This window comes from Epinephelus moara, chromosome 12 (assembly GCF_006386435.1).
Source record: "Epinephelus moara isolate mb chromosome 12, YSFRI_EMoa_1.0, whole genome shotgun sequence".
NCBI classification, from domain to species: Eukaryota; Metazoa; Chordata; class Actinopteri; order Perciformes; family Serranidae; genus Epinephelus; species Epinephelus moara.
The window spans coordinates 19,833,999-19,857,867 of NC_065517.1; the positions used below are offsets into that span (position 1 = coordinate 19,833,999).

Consider the following 23,869-nt stretch of genomic DNA (forward strand, 5'->3'; position numbering starts at 1 on the left):
CATGCTCAGTTAGTTGGTACTAAGGGGCCCAAAGTGTGCCAAGAATCCCCCACACCATTACACCACCACCACCAGCCTGAACTGTTGATACAAGGCAGGATGGATCCATGCTTTCATGTTGTTTACACCAAATTCTGACCCTACCATCTGAATGTCGCAGCGGAAATCCAAAGTCATCAGATCAAGCAAGCTTGTGGTGCTCAATGTGCCAAAAGTCCATATGAAAAACTCTTTCCAGAAATCATGACCTAATTGCTCAAGATAATCCACAGACCTTGTTGTGAGCAGTTTCACGTAGGAACTATTTTTTTATACTGAGCTACACCTGCCTGTATCACCAGGCAGAACGAAATGTGCATCTACTGCTAGCTCACCTAGCACCACTGAGCTAGCTAACATTACAGCTCAGCTGAGAATGACACCATTAATGTTTACATCTCGCACTATTGCGAGCATGAGTCTCTCATCTAGCAATAGATGCATGCTTCCATTAGTGCAGTGATAGGTTTGGTGGGCGTAGTTTGATAGAAAGAAAATAGTTCCTACATGTATGCTCACAACAAGGTCTGTGGATTATCTTTAGAAACAGGGTCATGACTTCTGGAAAGAGACATTACTGTTGAGGTTTTCAAATATATTTTTTTGGCGCTGTGAGCTCCCATTATACTGAAGAGCAGGCAGACGTCTCTACGTCTGATATCTCCAACACTCCTTGAACTTTCCCTTTAGATTTCAAATCAGGGCTCCAGGAGATTTCTTATATTAATGTAGAATTATTATTGATATTATTCTTTAGATTTCTAATTGTATGCACCATCTTTAAAATGCTTAAATCAAATTCCAAAAATGTTCATTATGAAACATTTAATTAACTCCTGTACACCCTTTATTTGTTTCTGTCTCTTTGCATCATACTGTACATGTTTAAAAGAGACACAGACAAACAGGAGGGGTCACAGTAAATGTGGCCTTCAGATTTTCAGTCTTTTATTTCCCCCTTGCCAGATGAATAGTATCAATTTTCTCATGCAAAAGCACCGAGATACATTTCTAAAACTTTCAAAAGTACTTCCAATTTCATGATTTCAACACTCAATTTTGTCACTTTAATCAAATGAGCCAAAGGTGTTTTGTAAACTAGGTGCTTTTTTAAAAAGAATGTCCTTCCTTTGTTTGAGTAACATTCTTTGTACTTTAGCCATTCATTCATTTTCTGTAACCCCTTATCCCGTGAGGGGTCAAGGCAGGGCTGGAGTCTATCCCAGCTAACATTGGACAAGAGGTGGAGTACACCCTGGACAGGTCGCCAGACTATCACAGGACTGACACTAAGGACAGACAATTAAGGGTCTGTCCCAATACTCACACTTCCCCTCATAATTGGCCCTAGCCCTTGTTTTTGCATGTTCCCGTGAAGGGCTAGGGTGTCCCAAACTTTAGGGAAGCGCTTCTCAGCCCTTAAAATCCCCACTTAATTTGAAGGGCCGTGCGATGCACACTTACGAACCCAGGGGAAGATTGAATTTCCCAGGATGCATTGCGAAACTATCCAGCCAGGCGAGTTTTCCAGGAAGATAGCAGGAGAAGAAGACGGCGAAGGCGTCTTCTATTTGCTGCGTTTCTTCTCTGTTGATCTGTTAAAACGAAGAAGGATGAAGACAGCCAACGAAATAGGCAATACAACCACCGGAGCCGGCATTTTTGGAAATGAGTGCAAGAAGCCTACGTCGACGATACGCGCGACGTAGGTGAACATGTCTGTTACGCTAATTTGCATGAAGTGGCGTCCCAATTCATAGGTAAAATTCCCTACCCCTAGGGCTAGGCGATAAATCGTTTTTAACGTTTAATTCGAATTTGTAGTTTAGGTCAATTTGTTTGTTTGTTTGTTTTAATGAAAATCGAGTTTCTCTTTAACATCCGCCACCAACACTCCCCGCTGGGCTCCCGTAGTTCAGAGTGGGCTCACCCCTCCCCCCGCGCGCTTGATACACAAACATCATGGCAGCGGGCGGGGAAGAACTCGTTCCCAAGAAAGGGAACAAGTTCGGTTTTGTGCAGGGTTGCAGTCACAATGTATCTTGCAAGAGATATGGTGCCCATATTTACCGTGGAAAAGCCAGGGTTTATTCACATGCTGGAAGTTTTGGAGCCCAGGTACGTGCTACCAGGCTGCAAATATTTTTCTGAAAATTGATTTTAAGTAGAGGGGGAAAATCGATTTAAATTGTGAATCGGATTTGTTGTGAAAAATTCGGAGATTTTTTTTAGGCCATATCGCCCAGCCCTACCTACCCCTCAACACTACCCCTTCGTCGTTTTGGGGAATCTATCTGGCGAGCGCACTTGAAACCAAGGGGTAAGGTTAAGGGAAGAGGATTGGGATTGGCCCTTAGAGTCACCAATTAACCTGCATGTCTTTGGACTGTGTGAGGAAGCTGGAGTACCCAGAGAAAACCCATGTTGACACGAGGAGAACATGTAAACTCCGCACAGAAGGGCTCCCCCACCCTGGGTTTGAACTAGGAACTCTCTTCTTGTGAGGCGACAATGCCGACCACTGCACCACCATGCCACCAAGAGTAGAACTATGCACCTCAGCACTCATGTGACAAACCATTTCACTGGACTATGGTCTACTCTTTATGATCATTAAAATTCAAATGGCATACTGCACTCCAAAGTTGGCATAATCATGGCCATCACCACTGCTTCCTGCTCCCTTCTTGATATAAAATGATGTTCAGCACACAGTATTTACAGCTACATGGTGCAGAGCCACTAAAACTGTAAATGATATGTAAAACCTGAGATACCTTTGACCACCAATAACAGCAAACCCTAGATAGCACTAAAGAGCAGCTTACAGCTCAAAGTGTTTTAGTGGACTTATTTGTAAGGCAGTTGCATTAAACAGCTTTCAGCTAAATTCTAAATGGCCGTTTATGGACGGGAAATTGAAAAGCAGAATCACTTAGCAGCCAGAGGATAGTCTATTAGCATAGGGGGAATAGAGTAGCTTATTTTGTTAAAGCCCATAATACAGACAAATTGGCACATTACAATTAATTACCACTAACAACAACAAAAGCACTGTAGATAATGAAGTGTAATGGCAGGTAGTGCATTGCAGGTATCAATTAGACTAATAGAACAAGAAGGAACCAAGTGCTGATTACCTCTCTAATACTGCCATTAGTAATAAAATATTATTATACATTATGGCAGCTCCTATGTGCTCTGAGTCGACCCAGCATCCAACAGGCTCTCTTTCTTTCTGGTTTTTGTTTACCAGCTGTCCTCTCCCACTGACTGGAGGCACCATATGGCATCAGAGCAGCACACACGCACGACCACAGGAGCGTACATACACAGATGCATCCTATATATTCAAAGACATATACATATTTACATGCACACACTCACACACAAAGACATACATACACATTTGGCACTCAATCTCTTCAAAGCAAACACTACGATCTCAATTTAGAAAAAGTTGCTCTGATGACGCCCTCTGATCATTATTGGAGCTTTATCCCATTTAGCACATCCTCACTAACAGACACAGGAAGATTTCAGAAGGAAAGTCAGAGCAGTCAATTTGTACTGGTTAGACCTTTTGTCCACACTGGACCAGATGCAGATGCCTCTCTGTGACACACAACTTAAAAAATTTGAATGACAATGAGTCGGTTTGTTATTTCCAGTGGCAAATTAGGTTTATAAAAAGACCAAAAGGCAGACGGAGAGATTCTGCCGTGGACAGCACGGCGAGGTATGTAGACTATGCATGGCAGCTAGCTGAGGTCCCTGTGGGCCATGTGTCCACCAGCAGCTCTCATTTAACTGGCTACACAGCAAAGGCCTGGATAAAATGCGACCTATCTGAAGCACAATATTTTATCCTTGAGATTAAAATTGCTCTCATAATTATCAGTGTAGATACAACAGAATAGAAAGTTTTGACCAGCTCATTAAAGCATTTTCATTTGCTATTCTTGCTATGAAAAACAGACACCTTCCACAGGGGCTGAGGCACAATCTACAGAAATTTACACATCAGTAAGAGAAAATTTAAGGAGTTTTGTCACAACACTATAATTTCTAACTTTGATACAACACCAATATTGGGCACCATTTTTGATACCACGGGGAATAGCTGGTATTGAGGCAAGGTTATAACATGATGATGACTTTTGGCTCATTTGTAATCAGCCATTCAGAGCCAATCGAGGACTTTCACCTACGCCCAGGTGGGTCCTGCCTACAATAGTGAACTCTTTACTGGTTGTATTTGAGACCTTTCTGACAAACTGAACTATTTTTACTGGGTGAAAAAAATGCACTAGACTAGTCAACTATTTTTTGGGAGCAGTCAGTGACTACCAAAGTGCAGCAGTCGTGAATGCTCTATTCTCTAATAAGGCACCCTTTGTACAGTACTTAATATTGCAATTAAAGGCTTTACTAAAGGTGTATAGGTTTGTTTTAAGTCATAAATGAGAACAACTTGAGCAACAATGAGTTGCTGCGTAAAAAAAAAATCTATTTGACTGGCTGGACTACTTCAGTCTGTCCAGAAAATCATGATCTTGCAATCGCAATAATTAACGCAAATTCAAATGACTGGAAGTCGTCGCGCATACGACGTCATCTGAAACGTCATCAGACGCTTCATCGAGTCGCGCTAATGGTATTGCAGTATGGAGAAACGCTCTGTATTGACATACGTTTTTAAGAAATTTTAAATGCACACAATATGTGTTGAATTTATTAAAATGTTATGTTTACAGAAGATCTAGCTTACATGTTGTTTTACAGTCACGTTGTCTGGTTTGAGAGCCACAATATTCACTCAGGATTTTTTGCAACATTATTTGAGTCCATGTTTTGAAACTAATTAAGTAAAACCAAAGAAGACAAATATAAAAAACATTTACAGCTTTTTTTGTAATATTCAGTATGATTATTATAGCAAGTGATTACATGACTTATTTTTTTGAAGGTAGTAGTTAAAAAAAAAATCACCTTTTTTTTCCTCCTTTTGTCATTAGCTGCAATGTGCCGCAAAAAAACACATAAAATCGCAATTGCATTTTTTGACAAAATTGGCCGCAAACTCAAGGGTTTTTTGCCGCGAGATCCTGGAGAGACTGCTACTTGGCCACTTACTAAGACCACAATCCATTTATCAACAACTAGGGGTGTAAATCACCAGTTCCATCACGATACGATATTATATCGAGTCTTTGGAAAACGATACAATATATGCCGATATTATGAAGTCTGCCATGACACGATTGCGATTCAATGTGATTCAGGGACCTGTGATCGATATGAGATGATATTATCTGCCCATATAACACAATCAGTAACAAAAGAAGCTGCCATCCCTTTCTTTTTTGCTTTTGGCCATTAAAGATAAAAACAACACATAAATAAGTAACTAACTGCTTAAGTGCAGTAAAGATCAATTTATACTGACTTCACTTACACATAAAACAGCACATATCAAAATCTAGCTAAGTAATAACAGACAAGGTTCACAGACAAAACAGCTTTGTTGCTTGTCACACATTATTAGCTTCAGCATGTTTCCATTGCAAAAATTAGCCTAGCAGGTAGCGGACTTTCTCCTCTACTTATAGCTTAACAAATTACCTGTGACGTTATATTTTTTCTTACTCACTGTTGGTTTAAGTCACTGCGTCTCTCGACAGAGAAGCTTGGTTGAATATCAGCCTGCATGCACGTTTTTTTCAGCCTGACATTGTTGAAACAGAGCAGCTAATGTTGCTGTGGTGAGAACACATACATTGTGTTTTATCTCCTAACAGCATTGTTTACATACAGCATGTGCTCTGTCTGTTGACCCCATTTTTCTCCCATATACAACATATTTCCACACTGATTTATGTTGATTTATTCCCAAATCATCCTCATCGTCTTTTTCTTGGCTGCTTGCCATCTGCCTGCTGCTGTTTGACAGTGACACAGACTTTTAAAATTACAGCGTATCCTGAAGATAACGATATAGGCCGGTGTTTTCACTTTGCATTGATGATACTGGATCGCTGATCATTGATATACTCGATATACATCGATGCACTGATGCAGATCGTTGGATCGTAACACCCCTATCAAGAACTTGCTAACATTTATAACTTCAGACTTGATGGCTTACTACAAAGTGAGAAAACCGTGAGTATTTATGAATGGATTACCAACATTTATAACTGCATTATTACCAAACAGAAACCATAAACACCTGCCAAACCTAGCAACAAAAACATTTTAATAATGATTTATATTTCAGCAATAAAGCATACGTTAATGATTTATCAATGGTTGATAAAACCATGAATTACAATTTATCCATTTTTATACAGGATGACTTCCTGCAAAGCAGTACATATTCTGTCTTTGGCATACAAGTATACAATAAGTATACAATATGTGAAATTATGTTTTTGTGTCCTGTTGCAATCTTTCTGACAAACATTGAACACAAGTCTGCAGAAACACACATAACATGACAAAACATCTCTCTTTGGAATGGAAAAGATACTGTGCAAGGTCACTTACTCATCGATGCATTAAATCACAAATAAAACATTTCAAGCAATTTGACCTCCCTGCACACCTCAGCTCACACATGCTTATTTCAATAATACACTGTCAACAACATTCAGTTGACATTCAATGTTCAGTCAACCAACACTGCCATCCAACAACACTGAGCACAAGGACTTGTCTGAAGTTGCACAAGGCGAACTTTTCAGAGCTAAAAGCTTTCACTTGATCGCAACATTTTGTGCAGTAATTACTTTTCAATATGAAGAAAAAAAACTAAATATACTGAGTACTAACTCATAAATTCAGCTGTGGGCGGTTTCAGTTCAATATAAAACAGTGAAAATGTATTTCAGTGAGCCAGCGTGGTGAAAAAAAAAAAAAAAGCCCATATTTACTCAGTCTGCGTCACCACATGACAGTATAGCCTGAAGTTTTAACAAGACTAGCATCCAGAGAGACTTCTCATTAGTCCTGGGCTGGTAAAGAAGCTCACAGCTAATGGAACAAAAATGTCACTCAGCTAATAAGTGTGCTGTGGACAGACAGGTAGATGGACAATGAGACATAGAGCACTCATAAAAACGCTTAATGAGGAGCAGTGTCTGGTTTCATCTGGGAATGGCTGACTATAGACCTCATTTATTTTCCAAATAGTCAGTTTTAGGAATGACAACAGCATTGGCTTTAAAGGGGCAGTTCACCCCAAAATAAAAAAATTGCATTTTTTCCTCTAACCTGTAGAGCTATATAGATTTGGTGCAAGTTGCTGGATATTGGCCGTAGAGATGTCTGCATTCTCTCCAATATAATGGAACTAGATGGCACTCGGCTCGTGGTGCTCAAAGTGCCAGAAAAATACATTTGAAAAACTCACCAGCAATGTCTCTTTCCAGATATCATGACCCGATTACTCAAGATAATCCACAGACCTTGTTGTGAGCAGTTTCATGAAGGAGCTATTATCTCTCTACCGAACTACACCTGCCAACCGTATCAAAGCACAGATGGAAGCGTGCATCTACTGCTAGCTCATGTAGCACCACTTTGCGAGCTAATGTTACAGCTCAGCAGAAGAGGATGCCATTAATGTTCACATCTCCTGCTGTCGTGAGCATGAACCTCTCGTCCATGAGTAGATGCACGCTTCCTTCTGTGATGTGATACAGTTGGCGGGTGTAGTTCGGTTGAAAGAAAATAGGTCCAACAGGAAACTGCTCACAACAAAGTCTGTGGATTATCTTAAGTAATGGAGAGAAATGTAGCTGATGAGTTTTTCACTCGGCAACTCACACCCAAACAATCTAGACTAATAAATAGCACTACAGGTAAAAGTAAAAATACGTATTTTTGATTTTGGGGAGAACTGTCCCTTTAAATTTAAGATTAACGCCATATCCACATTTGAAGTTGTGCACTTAGTTCTGTTCAGATGCTGCAATCAGGTCATCAAACACACTTCATACTTAATGGGCCAAAGTGTTATTTATATACTGGTAAACTCTCAAAACAGATTTGAACTCACAGGATTTATGAATGTGCATTTCTAGGTTTTGATATGAAATGATGAACTGATTTCCAGCTCTGTTCAGCAACAATGAACTTGGTTGCACTTCCATATCAAGCTTGTAGCCAGTAAATTCAACAGTTTAAGCACAATTCTGTTTTGATCTGTGAATAACTTCTATGGTTGAGTGTGTGTTTTGTGTGTGTCTTACCTGTCACATCGTGGTCCCGTGTATCCAGGCTGGCACTGGTCACACAACAGCTCCCCTTGTCCACTCAGGTGGCAGGTGGGGCTGAAACTATCGTAGTTGCCAAGAGTATGTTGTTGTTGTTGTTTTTGTTGAAGTTGTTGATGGATTCGGTAGCGTTGTCCCAGCATGGAGAGAGGGAGGAGGAAGAGGAGGAAGAGGAGAGGACAGAGGCGAGTTAAGGCCATTGTATGTCTCCTCAAATACACTCACGCACACACACCTGTGTCCCTACTTTCACCTTCCAGTCTTCACATTCACACTCTGTAAGACACATACACTTAATTTTCTCCCTCTCACCCACACATCTGTACTTCCACACACCCCTGAATTTTGAAAACACTCTTCCTCTCCTCTACAAACTGTAACCTAAGTGAACTGAGAGAGAGAGAGACGGAGTGAAACGACGCTCTGTCACCCTCCCACTTCCATAAACTATAGATAGTTCTGCTGGCTCGGGTTCCAGGCCCCAGACTGACTCACTGGCTGACTGACTGGCTCGCGAGCTGCAAGCTGGCTCGCTGAGTTACAAATAAACTTGTTAGGCCAGAGCATGTGAACAACAAAAAAACTGCTGTTGTTGTGCTCTTTCTCAATGTTTTTTAGGGTTAGGGAAATTATCATAAAACTTCAATTAATAGCCCGGGCTATTATTCGCTTGAATCACTGAAATCAACAGGCCTATATTTGGGACAGGCCTTTAATTCCATCACACAAAACTGTTGCTCAGCAAAGATTCATTCATTCGATCTGGTTTTGACAGACAGCAGCGCAAAACAGAAAGAGAGTTACAGCACTCGAGGATTAAGGCACCTAGCATAACGACACAACACCACTGTCAAAACAATGCTCACAACTTGGATTAATTTTTATGAAAAACCCTTTTGATTCTTTCGATCCGTGGACCCTTACGGACTAAAGGAATATGAATAACCAACAAGGTAGTTGAGGAATGAACACATAATTTGAGGTAGCCAACAACCCAGTTTTATACATCCAAATAACTTCTATAAGAAAAAAAAATGAGCTGCTTGGCAACCAGACCAGGCCTCTAGTTGAGACAGGCCTTTATTTGTCAAAATGTGTAGCCACACCAGGCTAGTGAAAGGGACTGGGCGTTTAATTGAAGTTTTAGAGTATGTGACTGAAGATAATGTGTAGAGTAAAATAAAAAAGTTGTCCCAAAACAATTATTCATGCATTCATTTACTTTGATGTGATGAGAAAACATTTTAGCTGCAAAAAAAAAAAAAAAAATGTCTGTACTACGCTATACCAAGAGGCAACCTCCAGGATTGAAAAATTAAGCCACTTTGCAGTATAAACATGTTTACAGCCTGGTACAAAAAAACAGGTTTGATTTCTGTCGCTAATTTCAACATTAATGACGACTATAAGGGGGTTCATTTTTACATATCTCACTCATTTACATTTTATTTAGGCTTAAAGTTACTAATTTGGCGTTACTACATAATAAAGGGCGTGGCTGCTTTGAGAGACAGACTGTCTGTAAGGTGTAACCTAGGGCTGTCAGTAAGATCCGCCCCTAACTCTTCCACAGCTCCACCCTCGCATCAAAATATGGTCATTCCAGGTCATTTGTGGCTCCTAAATCTAAGATGGCTACAGCAAAAATGCCAAAACGGGAGTCCACAAACCGATGGGTGATGTCATGGTGGCTACTTCTATTGAGTTTATACAGTCTATGCACTACATGTTATTTATCTGGGGGCTCAGAGGTAGAGCAGGTTTTCCACCAAATGGAGGATCCCTGGCTCCTCCAGCCCAAGTTGAAGTATCCTTGGGCAAGACACTGAACCCCAGATTGCTCCAGATGGCTGTTCCATCAGTGTGTGAGTGCGTGTGAATGGTGACTTTGTAGCAGGTTGCATCATGTATGGTAGCCTCGGCTACCAGTGTGTGAATGTGTGTGAGAATGTGAATGTGACATCTAGTGTTAAAGCACTTTGAATGGTCGAAAGACTATAAAGGTGCTATATAAGTGCAGTCAATCAACATTTTACCATATATATGACACATATAGAACCTTGTTAACTCATATTACAGATTACATCCTGTTCCTGTAGGAGAGGGTGATGAAAGGGTGGATGAAATCTACTATCATTGTACGTGCAGCAATAACTTTACTGATGAAGTAACCTGACCACAATAAAAATCCAAATATCACCAATTTCCGATTTCACCATTAATCACATTATGGTTAAAACGCCCTACAAGTGCTATTGAGAAAACAGGTAACTGAGCTGAGCTTAACGTATAGCTACATTGAAGAAAGAGGAAATTTGAGGTACTACAGCTCATCAAAAAGTTGATGTATAAGTTAAAACATTGTTCCAGCAACACAATCACAGCCTACAAAATTGTAAGTGCATTGACTGAGACACAACCAGAAAACACTTGGAGGTTGCCTCTGCCGAGACAGCATTATCATCCAAATGAGTTGGCCTAATAATAGAACAAATTTACATGTGATCCAGATCTACATCAAAAGACAAATAATAATAGACAATAATGCAGATGTTAAACATAAATCCTCAGAGTGTTGGGGCTTTTTATGTGGGTTAATTGTGCGAATTTTAAGAGACTCAGAGTCAAACCACAAAATGACTGTTGTGCTACTGTGGCACCATTTATACCTGCTTCTCCTCCGCATTCTCTTAAAGCATCTTCGAAAAGTAATCACATGTGACCAATGGACTGTTGTTCGTATACCTCTGGAGAAGATGTCAGCATGTGTTTATCTGTGATTTTGTCTGACGAGTTTGCTAAGAATCTCATGGATGAAGAATGTTGAAGTTGAACAACCATGATTTTGGATTGTGAAGCAGGCACAGCATGATATAGCATTTTAAATAACTCCTGACTTGTGGCAAGTTTGAGTTTCTACTGCGTTAAGTTTTCTAGCCGCGGTTGTGTTGATTCTGCCGATGGTGATGACATTTCCACCCACAGGGATGATGTTTCTCCACTTATATGGATGCTTTTACCTGCGGTGATGATATTTCAATTCATGTCTTTACAATTATATTCCTACCCACTCAGGAATTTGGCTACCTGTTGGGAATATGAAAAAGATAAATTAAAAAATCTATAATTTTTTTGGTCACCCAAGTATGTTGTGTCACCGTTCCAGGTAAGATTGGGAAAATAGCTGGTGACACTAGCTTTTAAAAAATAAAAATAAAGAGGAGGTAAATGATTAGGGCTTTAATGAGTAGATGATTAACCAAGGATCTCTTACATATGTAGATTTAGATCTACCTGACAGACAAATAAAAAAGACTAAAGACCCCCTTGGCAGCGAGGTAATTAAGCCTGGGTGTAAATAACGAGGACCAGCACACCAGGACGAAACTGATGTCCACTAGTCCGCTGTAAATCGTCACCCTGCTTCTTCCCGTGCTCAGGTTAATATCACTTTATCAGATGTTCATAAGAGCTCAAACGTTACCGCTAACTGGAACAGTCGAACTGTCTGGGCCAGCTATTTGAGTGATTGGCTTCAGTGAACATAACGGACTGGATGGCTATTTTGAGGGTCTGAAAGGCTCGGCACCTTCAAGCTATTATTACTGCAGGGGTTTATGGGGAGGTAGGGAAGGGGAGAGGTGAGAGACAGAGAGAGTTGTAGCTTTCTTTAGCTCCGAGAGTTTTCAACATGACATGTTGAGACTGCATGAGGATTCTCAGCTGCTGCTGCCTGTGTGTGTGTGTGTGTGTGTGTGTGTGTGTGTGTGCCCATGCCATTGACATCTGTGCCCCAAACACACAGCATCTCTCTCTGGTCATTTGGAGAAACTGCAGATGTAACCAATGATCATAATATGGTTCCTACTTGGTGACAAATCTTCAACAGTTGGTTTTAGTCGAACATCCCATTGCTATAGCAACCCCTACTGGCACAGTTCCATATCAGTTACATAAAAGAGGCGTTTACATGGACAAGAATACCCCGTTTATGATCAGGTGTTTGGAGTATCCCGTTTATGTGTCTGAGCATGTAAACACCTTATCCTGTTTACGATAAACCCACATATGCTACCTGGAGTACTCCAAAAATAACAGACACTGCACAATAGCAGAGGCAGCTTCAGCCAAGTGACGAAACAGAAACAGAAACAATGGCAACAGACAGAGAGTTTTGTCTTTCGGGGTCATATCTTCATCCACTGCTCCCCTGCAAGGTTAATATAGTTAACTAAAACTAAACTAAAAACTAATACTAGGTGTGAAAAAACACTTTAGTTAGTCAGTCTTCGTCAATTTGGTCAATGCAACGAGCATGAGGAGGCATCGGTGTATATGTTTACTGAAACTGGGAAGACGACTGTGAGTCAACTGCCCCCCTGGGGCGTGACAAATCATTTCATTCACGATATTACCAGTATATTGTTACCAACGGCAACAACAAGCATGGCTGAAAGCAAAATTATTGCTGACTCTGCAGTGGTTCTAAAAAGAGGAGCAGCTTCAGTAGTGTGGAATAAACTGTGGCATCCTGAATGTTTAAACAGCCCCGGACTTCTCAGACTGTTTTAGTGAGTTACTGCTCAGAGGAAACTCATTCAGCGGCTCCTCCGGCAGCAGCACATCGTCTCTCCCTCTCCTCCCTCGCTGTGCGAACATGGGAGTCTGTGTCGTCAAGTGATTTTGTCATAAACCTTTGGTAATGTAAACCTACGTAACGCTCGCACATATATGTGAATGTGCGATAGTTGTGGTACCATAACAGCCTGTCACAGGTTACAGCGTGATGATTAGAGGAGAAATGGCAGAGCATAAAGGTCCAGGTGGAAAAAACAACTCAGTCATTTAGGAATTTGCTGATAAAGAAGGAAATCACCTGTTGATTTATATATATATAGATTCTAGGATACATGATTTGTATTTGGGAGCTGTTAAAATGTGTAATTTGTGGTAGATTTTATTTTGTTGAACTATTAATATTGTATACAGAATCTGAATCTCACTCTGACTTACTGCTGTTGTTTACAAACTAAAGAAATGAGAGACAGGTGCCTGCACAAATAGACCACAGTAATCAGAAGCTGGGTCACTAGTTTTATTCATGTATATGAGGAATATGAATAATCTGATTTCTCTTTGCTCATTTTAACGTCATTTCCTGAATGTGATCATAAGCAGGTAAGAGAAAAAAAAAAAGAAGGATTTTTGGGGTGAACTGTCCCTTTAAGTACATTTTTAGCAGAGACAGTGTGAGTTGTTTTCTGTACAAGAGGAGTGGTATGGTAAAAGATTTTAAATACCTAAATGACTCGTGGGAGGTTTAACTTTGCTATTGTTTTAAGTTTCCCAGCCACAGTCATGTTGATTCTGCCCACTGTGACGATGTTTCTACCAGCAGGGATGATGTTTCTCCACTTATATTAATGCGTCTACCTGCAGTGATGATATTTCCATTCGTGTCATTAAAATTATATTCCTCGCCACAGTGATGAGGCCTCTGTTTATGGCAATATCCTTTAAAGACAAAAAATAAGTAGTCCAAGCGTCAGGAGAGGAAAGGAAAGGAGAATGGAACATTACAAAGCGACGGGTCAGACAGAGAGAATAGGGGCCACGGTGCTGAGAGGTCAGCAGTGATAGATTGAAGCATTTGATTAAATCTTGTCGTTATGACACCATTAACCCCAGTGTCTCCACAACCTACTTGTTACTGGGAAGATTGAGCGGGCAGGCGCAGGGCTGACAGTCCGCGGGTGACCCACGGGTGGCGTTGCCATAGTAACCAGGTAGGCAGGTATCACAGTGGGGGCCTATGGTGTGGTGGGAGCAGTCCTGGGGAAAACAGATAAACTATTATTAGCAAACAAACGTCTGATTAGGTAACCCAGAGTGTCATGAGAAGATCTGATGCAGTTTGTGCAACAATGAAAATCTCAACAACTCATCATGTTAATATTGTCTTCAATCACATAATGAGACAACTTAATGTGTTTGTGGTCTTTTCAAATAATATTTTCTTTGGGCAATGCAGGGATGTTTGCTTTTTTATTACAACACAAATTATTTTAAAAAGACTGAAAAATATGAAAACAAATGTCTTGGAAATAAAATAAGTAAAAAAGTAAGTTAGTAAATAGATCTTTATCTACAACCTCAAGAAACTTGGGCTGTAAACAAAAACAGAATGATTTGCAAATCCTTTTGTAATAAAGTGGAATGACAAAGGAAAAATTGATGTACATGCTAACTAAAGTTTATTAAATACTGCGAAAAGCCTTTGTTTGAAATGCCTGCTTCAAGATGCTTACTGTGAAGACACTAATCTCCCAGTGTTTAGATGGGGTTTTGGCCCATTTTCCCACACAGACAGTCTTTAAATCTTGAAGAATTTGGGGCCCTAATTGTGAATCTTGAGAAAGAAATTTCACTTTCAAAACTTCAACAATCAGTATCCTCAGTTAGCAAATGCTTACTGTGTGTTGTTAAAGGAAAGGGTAATGTAACACAGTGGTTAAGATGGGCCAGTCCCAACTTTTTTGAAACGTGTTGCGAATTCAAAATGAGGTTCATACATTGTACACAGCACCCCAACTTGTTTAGGAATCGGGGTTGTATATAGCATTTTCAAACCTAGGTTACAAAGTGATTTACAAAAGGAAAAAGGTTAAAAGAACAAAGATAAGTGCAACAAAAACATTACAACAGGAGAAAATAATAGAGTAGTTTTTTGATGAATGATGAATTTCTGTTTTTTTTTTTGTTTGTTTTTTCTGCATCGCAAGAACTCGGAAGCTAAATCCACGTGTTGTACACAGTACAAGATAACCTTGCTCACCTTGCCTTGTCTGCTTTATGTCCATTATGTCTATTTTCAAGTGAAGCACTCCGTGCTTACACTGCCCTTATTGTAAAGCACTGTGCTGCATTTCTTGTATAAAAGGTGCTATATGAATAAAGTTTATTATTATTATTATTACCATTATTATTATTATTATTATTATTATTGCATCATCTCTAGTGTACATCTAATTACTACATCTAATTTTATAATTAAAAAAAATGATGAAGCTAATCAGCCCTGATTAGATTATCTGATCTGTTATCTACCCCACGACTCAAACAGCACAAACTGCTGCTTTGGAAAAAAAGAACTCATAAAAAGTTCTGTGCTGCGTTCACAGACCCACAAAACCTCCACCACTATCCCAGTTGTCAGCTATCACCACACATAGATTCAAATTCTGTGGAAAACACTGCAAAATACACAATAGACAAAGTTAAAGATTAATTTGACTGATGGTGTTTTGTTTTTGTTTTTTCAATTTTCAATAGATATCATGATATTATCTTTATTGTGAACTCTTTTGGCCACAATAATCAAGCAGTAAAATTCTGATATCACACCAGCCCTAGCACCAAGCATAGGATTCTAGTAAGGACCATCTAAGAAAAACATCCACAAAAACTCATTCATACCCACTGCCAAAAACATCTTAAATAAACAATGAACAATGGACAAAAATAACCCTGATGCACTATGTCACTTTACACATATCCACACCTTTTATCTTGTCTATTTTTACAGTTTTAATTTTATACTTGTTTTGAAGATCTATACACACTGTGTGTGCTTTCGGAATCTGTGTTGTGCAATTGTTTCCAATCAGTGTATTGTCTTGTTTTGTATGTGGAGCCACGTCGAAGAAGATTTTCTGTTACGACAGACAATAACGTTTTCTGAATCTGAATCTGAATCTGAAAAAGAAATAGAAAACCAAACAGCTGACAATACACCTGCTCTATTTTAGAGTAATTAGGGTCACACCTTGCTTCTAGAGGTTAAAGGCTAGAAAGGTAAAAGCAAATAGGCTCGAGGGTTACGGCACTGCAATAAGGAGAGCAGACACAAGGTGACACGTTTTTTTTAACAACAAAACTGTTGTTATTGAAAAAAGCTGTCACATCAAATCACTGTCAGGCAGAAAGCAGCAGGAGGAACAATCTCCAGGAGGTCAGCATTAATGATATGGTTCAAGATTAGCATCACATTTTGTTACCATAGTAACCAAGCACACAGGGTACATCCTCGACCAAACACTTAGTACAATAACGTCTCTCAGAACCTTTAAAAAATGTGAGTATTGGTGAGTATTGATTTTGATTGGCTGATAACTGGTTTACATGTCGATACATTCAGCTCACAGACGACTCATTCAGACTGCTGTGCTTTACAGCACTGCCTCCAACAGCAACACCACAAAATGTAAATTATTCCTTAATAACTAATTCCAGAGCTGCCTCAAAAACAAAGTTAATTAAAAACACTGTTTTTCAGCGTGACATTTCAGTGATCTGATGCAGAATAAAAATAGTAATTTAGTATTTAACATTTCACTTTAAGATCATTTTACCACTTACAGTAAAATTAAAATTGTGTTCCTCCACTGGGGAAATCAAGTTGTGTGATCTTTTTCCTGTCTGGGCCGACACGTCCCTGTTTTGATAAGTCCAGCCACAACAACAGTTGCAATACCGTGCTGCTACTGTGTGTGTGTGTGTGTGTGTGTGTGTGTGTGTGTGTGTATGTCAGTTATGTTCCAAATCATTTCCTTCTTAGATCAAATATCTCTTCACTGCTGAAACACACCCTGCCAGAAACACAGTCCTCGGGGAAGAAGTGTGTGTCCATCTGTCTGTCTGCCTGTCACTGTGTATGAACATGTATACAGGGAGTGTGCGCCCATATGTGTGAGTGTGTTTGTGGGTGTGTGTGTGTGTGTGTGTGTGTGTGTGTGTGTGTGAGAGATTGAGCCTGCTCATCTGTCCATCTTTGTCTCAGAGTGTGTGTGTTCTCCCTCTGACATATCCCAGCATCCTCCAGCATCTATAATGAAACATAACATGATAATACAAAACCCCGTGAGTGTATGTGAGTGTGTATCAGTGTGTGTGTGTGTGTGTGTGTGTGTGTGTGTGTGTGTGTGTGTATTTAGCTTGATGCTAACTGACAGCTTAAGCCTGAGGCCATGTGTAGACCGAGGAGTGACGATGTGCATGTGCAGCTGCACATGAGCAGGTTGGCATGTATATGTGTGTGTGTGTGTGTGTGTGTGAGACTGACCCCAGTACACTAAAATGTGTGCGCTGTGTATATGAATTATCTGTGCAGGAATTTCATTGTATAGTAATTTCACACTGAAGCCAGGCACATGTGTTTTAGCCTGCAGTTCCCCTGATGGCCACTAGATGGTGGTTCCAAAGAGGTTATAACCCCAAGAATCTGTCAGATTAATGACATGTTCTAAAACCGCAGAATAGTTCTGTGTTCTTATAATGATGACTCCCATGGTCCTTGCAAGTTGTGTGCAAAGTGTGTGCTACTTTTAATTAGCGTACGCCACGCAAATCCCCATAAACAGGCATGAGACTGTAGTAACTTCAGTAGTTCTGAAGTGGAGATGCTTCAGGAAGTGAACAGTAAACAAGCTGTCATATTTAGCAGTGTCAGTAACGAGATGCATAGGATGCTAAAAATACACATTAATCAACCGCCCGACTTGCAAACTATTATGGTACAGTAGCACAGTTGTCAGGACTGAGGACAGAGACGAGTGCTACACCACCCTCCATGGTGTGTGTGAGAATGTTCAGAGAGACACAGAGAGAGGGGGAGAGAAGGTGGAAGGTGGACTATTTCACCCAATGTTTCTGTAAGTTATTAATGAAGCTCAGCGAAAGTTCAATCAAGAAGACCTTCTCTGTGCTCACCCTTTCACATTTCTCTCCCTCCCACTCTCACTACTCCTAATCAGCTGACTATGGGTGTTCACTCCGCTTGTTATCCAATCACACTTTGCCACGATCTCTCAGCCAATCAGGATGCCCCTGCAAAATTTTAAATCTGCTCTCTCTTCTGCTGCTGTCAGCCATCATTTTAGGCAGAATCATCGCACCCTCCTCCACCCCGTTAACCTCCAGCCATCATATCCAGAGTCTTTCCTCTACTCATCCAGATCATTGGCACTTCTCCATCTTCCTCTCATCTCATCTTCACCACCTCTACCACCACCAGCGTCTGGGGGGGGGGGGGGGGGGGGGGTCCCTATCCAACTATGGAGTCATCACCCTCCTTGAATCAAACCATCTCTACAGGGTCTAATCGCCAAAGAATTTCAACATTCTTATTCATACGTTCACATGTTAATAAATATTCTTTTACCATTAAAAACGAGTCTCTGCTGATTGAAATAACTTACTCAGAACAGTGCTTTGCCACTTTTTTGTCCTGCCCACCTGAACTGCCAGTGATATTTTCTAGTGTGATCAATCACTAATTATTAGGTGGCATTGTTCCCATTAAAACAACTGATGTAAATCAAAGTGTTAAGAGTGTAGAGTTTTTTAAAGACCATATGATTTTGTTAAATGACGAAAAGTACTATTAAAAAAATGTTACAAATTCTACAAATATTATTCCTATAATAATAACCCTATAATATTATATAACTGTAGAATTGAAGAAAATGCAATAACCAATTATTCTGCACAAACATGTCAGCACATATGTGTGTACTTGAGAACAAATCCCGAATAAGAAAATATTGGTGAATGTCAAAATCTTTGTGGAAACTAAGTGGTTTAGTAAGTGGATTTTAAGAGTAAGTGGATTTTAAGAAGAAATTTCTCCTTAGGAACAGTTAATGAATGAGGCCCATTGTATTAAAGAGGTGCCCTCTAACTGAATACAACATCAATGTGTAATTTTTCTCCACATGAGGTCATGGTTTTAGTGATTCACTAATTCAGCTTGATTTGTGCTTTTGTGGCATCAAATGATACCAAATACATTATCATATCCACACCTGTTAGCACTCATTTTGTCACACTTGCATACCAGGCTATGAGTCATCTCACACTCAGCACTAGATGTTTTCAATAGTTTATGGGGTGAACTCTCAACTATAAATTGATCAGTACATCTGAGTAATCCTAGGCTCTGCACCAATTGATTTCACCTCTCCTAATGATTCATCTCAAGAAAAAAAAATCAATGCTGTGAACATGGGCGAGTTGACTGTCTAAAGCATAAATAAAAATGTCAGCTCATTTACTCACGACAGACAGGTCACTTGCTATTATACCTTAATGATGATGAATGGGGTGACAGCTGTGTGAGTAAAAAGAGAAATGACAGCGAATGATGTGTCGAGCACGATCACAATACAGGCAATAGTCTGCCTGAAACTATAAAGCTGTACCTTGACATATTCTGGATATTTTTCAAAATGTATTTTTTTTTCCATTTTGGCATTATCTTTTGACATTCTGTAACTATCAAAAGCAATACAGTCTTTTTTATGAAAGCTTTTACATTTGCTGCTCTCAACACTTGATGTCTGGCTCCTCTTTCCCTGGAGAAAAAGACACTTTTAAATCAGACAGAGTATCAAACCAAATGATCAGACAGACAAGCGTCTTCATCAGCTTATTGATCATCTTACCAGGCAGTGTCCTGTGACATCGTGGCATTGTGCAGCGTGGCCGTGGCAACGACAAGCTTCACACACACCATTGTAGAGAATCCCGTTGACCCTACGGAAACCTGGAATACACATCTGAAACACACACACTCATCTGTCAAAATCTCATATATATCAGACATTGCTCAAAGTGTACGATGGGTTTTAATTTCCATAAACTAATTTTCTTCCAGCGAGCAATTCCTTCTCTTTCTTTATCTCACCACGAGATAAAAATGAATTTCCAAAGATTTAAAGGTCCAGTGTGTAGGATTTAGTGGTATCTAGCGGTGGGTTTGCGCAACTGAAATTTCTGCCGTATGCCAAGAATGTAGGAGAATTACGGTGACCAATGTGAAAACACGAATGTCCGTATCTAGAGCCAGTGTTGTCCTTTCTGGACTATTGTTCAAACAACATGGCCGACTCTGGGGAAGAGGATCCGCTCTGTATGTGGATATAAACGGCTCATATGAAGGCAATTAACACACACCAATTCTTAGTTTCAGGTGATTATAAACTAACGAAAAAAAAGTTATAAATATTGAATTCCATTTCTGCCAATAGATGCCCCTAAATCCTACACACTGGCCCTTTAGAATATTCTTGATATAGACATATATGTAATATATACTACACTTATTATAGTTTGTGTTATATCTGATACCACTGCATTATTAGTGGTATTTTTATTAATAATGTTTTGCAACGACTGAACATATGCCAATACTTTTTCAGCACTTACAGACGCCACTGTTGTTGAGCTTGATTTGAAAAGATTATCAATAAATCTATTTTATCCAGTCTGTAAACAAAAGTCTGCTTACTTTGTATACTAACATTTTACGGTCAAAATATCTTTGTGATATTTTTATGTGGTTTTATAGTATTTTTACTTACATACCTGTCTCCAAGACTGTTTTCTATTGATGGCTGTCGAGTAGTTTTAACATTGCAGCAGGTTTGTGTGTGTGTGTGTGTGTGTGTGTGTGTGTGTGTGTGTGTGAGTTTGTTTACCTCACAGGAAGTCCCAGCATATCCAGGAGGACAAGAGCAGCTTTCCACAGCTGATGCTCTCCTCTCTCCTCTGGCAGAGGGATTAGCTACCTGCATTGAGAATGAGTGGAGTCTACATGCATACACACACACACACACACACACACACACACACACACACACACACATATATTACACATAAACGTGAGGCACACTGGTAGTCTGATTATTTTTACAGTTCAACATATGCCTTCACTTACATCTACAGGGCTATTTGGCTGATTGGGCTTTTAGAACTTTTATGACCTGAGTTTATTCTCTCAGGCAGAATTTACTCCCAGACAGCCATAGTTTTCATTAATTAAACTGCCACCGTGATGTTTAGGTAACCTATAGAAGGTTAAAGTAGGGTTATTCACAGACAGGCTATTAAAAAGAGCTGCCTGAGAGAGTCAGCTCTGATCGACTACCACTATTTCATGTTTAAAGCTGCTGTGAGTTTACATCTGTTGCTACAAATCAATACTTAATATGTTAAGTTTTGGAGCAAAGGGTAATGGCTGTATAAAACGACAAAACCACTATGAACATTTAGTTAATCTTGTGCAGGGTTAGGCAACCTGTGGCTCCGTAGCCATATGCAGGCCCTTAGCCCCTCTCCTTAAGCTCCCTGTGGCTTTGACAAAAAATAATATGGAGATGAATAACTTATCCTCAAATGTCTTAATTGATTATCAAATTAGCTGGTGATATTTTTGATAGTTAACAACTAATCCATTGATCAATTAATCGCTGCAGTTGTAGAAATGCATGAAATATGTGTTTGTGTGTGTTTGTCTACCTGTACACAGCGCTGGGCTCTGTGCTGTAAGAGGCCCGCACCATAATGCTGGTTACATTGGCCAACACAGACAGGAAATCCCTCCGACTAATCGGCTGTGCGCTCTCTGGAACCAGGAAGTTCTCTGGAAGGAGAGCAACATGATTGGTGCTGGGCGAGGACGGGTACACCGGCTGGCCATACCTTCTGTCGATGATCTTAATTCCACCTCCCTGGCAGAGAAAGAAGAAAACATTTTTAATCTGTGTTGGTTTTTTTTGGTCTCCTTCTTTGCTTTTTACTTTTAATTCCATAAATGTAGACAGGGGATATTCTCCAAAACATTAATACAGTATGACACCTCTTTCAGAAAGGCCTCTGATATTCAACTGATCCGAGAAAAAAAGGGAGTAAGAGTGAATGATGTGTCATTAGGTAATGAGCTGCAGTTTCTATTGACATTTTGAATGGACTGAATGCAAAGTGAATTGAGCCTGGGCCTGGTATCTGACTATCTCTTGTTGAGAACAGATCAATGGCATGTAGCAGCTAACGCAGAGTGACAACTACTGATGGAGGGAGGGAGAGGGAGAGAGAGCTTACCATGCCAATAAACCATTAAATAAAAACTAATTGAAAGAGAGGAGATGGAGGGAGGGATAAAGAGACGGAAAGCAGCAGCAGGGCCGAGAGATGCAAAGATAAAGACAGAGAGAAAGAGAGAGACAAAGAAAGCAGACTGACGTGAAAAAAGACAAAGTCACCTCAGAGAAAATTGTTTTCATTAAGTCTGTGAAAGAGAGGCTTTTACTGTCTTTCTTTTATTTTCTCTCACTTCTATTTATCACACCTTAAAAAATCAATTAGAGGATAAGGATTTCACTTTCCTATATTTTTCTTATTGGAGAGAAACCCCATGAAAAGACACCAACACCAACGTGTTAGTCTGTCTCTCAATGTTTCACATCTTTCTCTGTGGCTTCAAGCCCCATCGTCCCCTCAAATGTTAGTTTTTAGTAAACACTACTAACAGGAGTGAAAAGTAGATTTGTAGGGGGTTATTTTCAGCTGTAGATTATTACTCATTTGTTTAGAATCACCTAGATACAGCACATCAGGCCTCTGCAACAATGGCAATACATGTTTGAGGACTTTGTTGGGGTAAAAGAAAAAAAAATGTATACACGAAGCACTGACAAAAACGTGACGGCATAATGAGAATTTTATTTTTCATTTCTTTTAACCTGTGTCAAGATGGTTATAGAAAAAGCATCTGGTTCTACTGGCAGAAGAACCCGAAATATATTTCAGTCAGGAACACTTTAGTCAAAGAAAACTTTATTTGCAGTGTTATATTTGGCAGTATGGCTCAGTTCTGGGGCCCCTCTGCCCTTCCTCAGACCTACACAGAAAGCCTCCTTCATGCACCTACATGGAAAGCCTAAGGTGGAGAGAGCACACCTATCTGCCCTTCCATGTGCACACAAGGAAAGCCTGAGGCGGAGAGAGAGTAAAACCCCCCCCCTGCCCTTCCATGTGCCTACATGGAAAGCCAAAGACAGGAAGAGCAGCACGACCCCACGTGAACAGAACAGAGCAGCATCAATGACAAACAGAAATGACATTGATAAGTCAGACACAGCATGAAAAGGAGGAGCTGGGGTGGAGGCAGGTCGCAAAGCGGCTTGCAGTGGAAGCAGCAACACTAGGGCCCGTCAAACAGTGTGCACTAGGGCCCATCGTAATTTCCTTACGCCACTGGGTGGAATTATGGCAGCCCGTCTTTAAAGTATGTTTTTCATCTGGTTTTATCAAAGGTTGTTAAATTTGTATGACTGAATTTGTGCCCATTCAAAGATAGTGAAAAAAATGTCCCTAAAATAGTTCAGTTATCTTTTTATAGATTACTTTATTTACCTGGCACAAGAAAGGGGGAAATTAACCAAAACAAAATAAACACCAGAACAAAAAACATCTGTGACAGTGTTGGCTATCTATGACGAAAACTGTGGGTGTGTGGGTGTGTCTGTTCCACGTTTTTCTCCTCACTGACTTGGTCAATCCATGTAAAATTTGGCACAGTGGTAGAGGGTCATGGGAGGATGCGAATGAAGCAATATTACATCAATTGGCCAAAGGGGGGCGCTATAGCAACCGACTGAAATGGCAAACTTTGAATGGGCATATCTCATGCCCCGTATGTCGTAGACACATGA

At 40.0% G+C, this 23,869-nt stretch overlaps 1 protein-coding gene across 5 annotated transcripts in view; it reads right to left on the reverse strand.

The window, feature by feature from the left end:
- Positions 1 to 23,869, reverse strand: part of lama2 (laminin, alpha 2) — a 322,377-nt gene that overhangs the window by 153,466 nt on the left and 145,042 nt on the right. For all 5 annotated transcript variants that reach the window (XM_050057581.1, XM_050057580.1, XM_050057578.1 and 2 more), the window contains exons 16-20: positions 21,675 to 21,886; positions 20,855 to 20,966; positions 19,820 to 19,933; positions 14,023 to 14,150; positions 8,295 to 8,381 (exon numbers count right to left, since the gene is read on the reverse strand). In XM_050057581.1, coding sequence (XP_049913538.1) covers positions 8,295 to 8,381; positions 14,023 to 14,150; positions 19,820 to 19,933; positions 20,855 to 20,966; positions 21,675 to 21,886 — 653 coding nt within the window. The remainder of the gene's footprint in view (positions 1 to 8,294; positions 8,382 to 14,022; positions 14,151 to 19,819; positions 19,934 to 20,854; positions 20,967 to 21,674; positions 21,887 to 23,869) is intronic.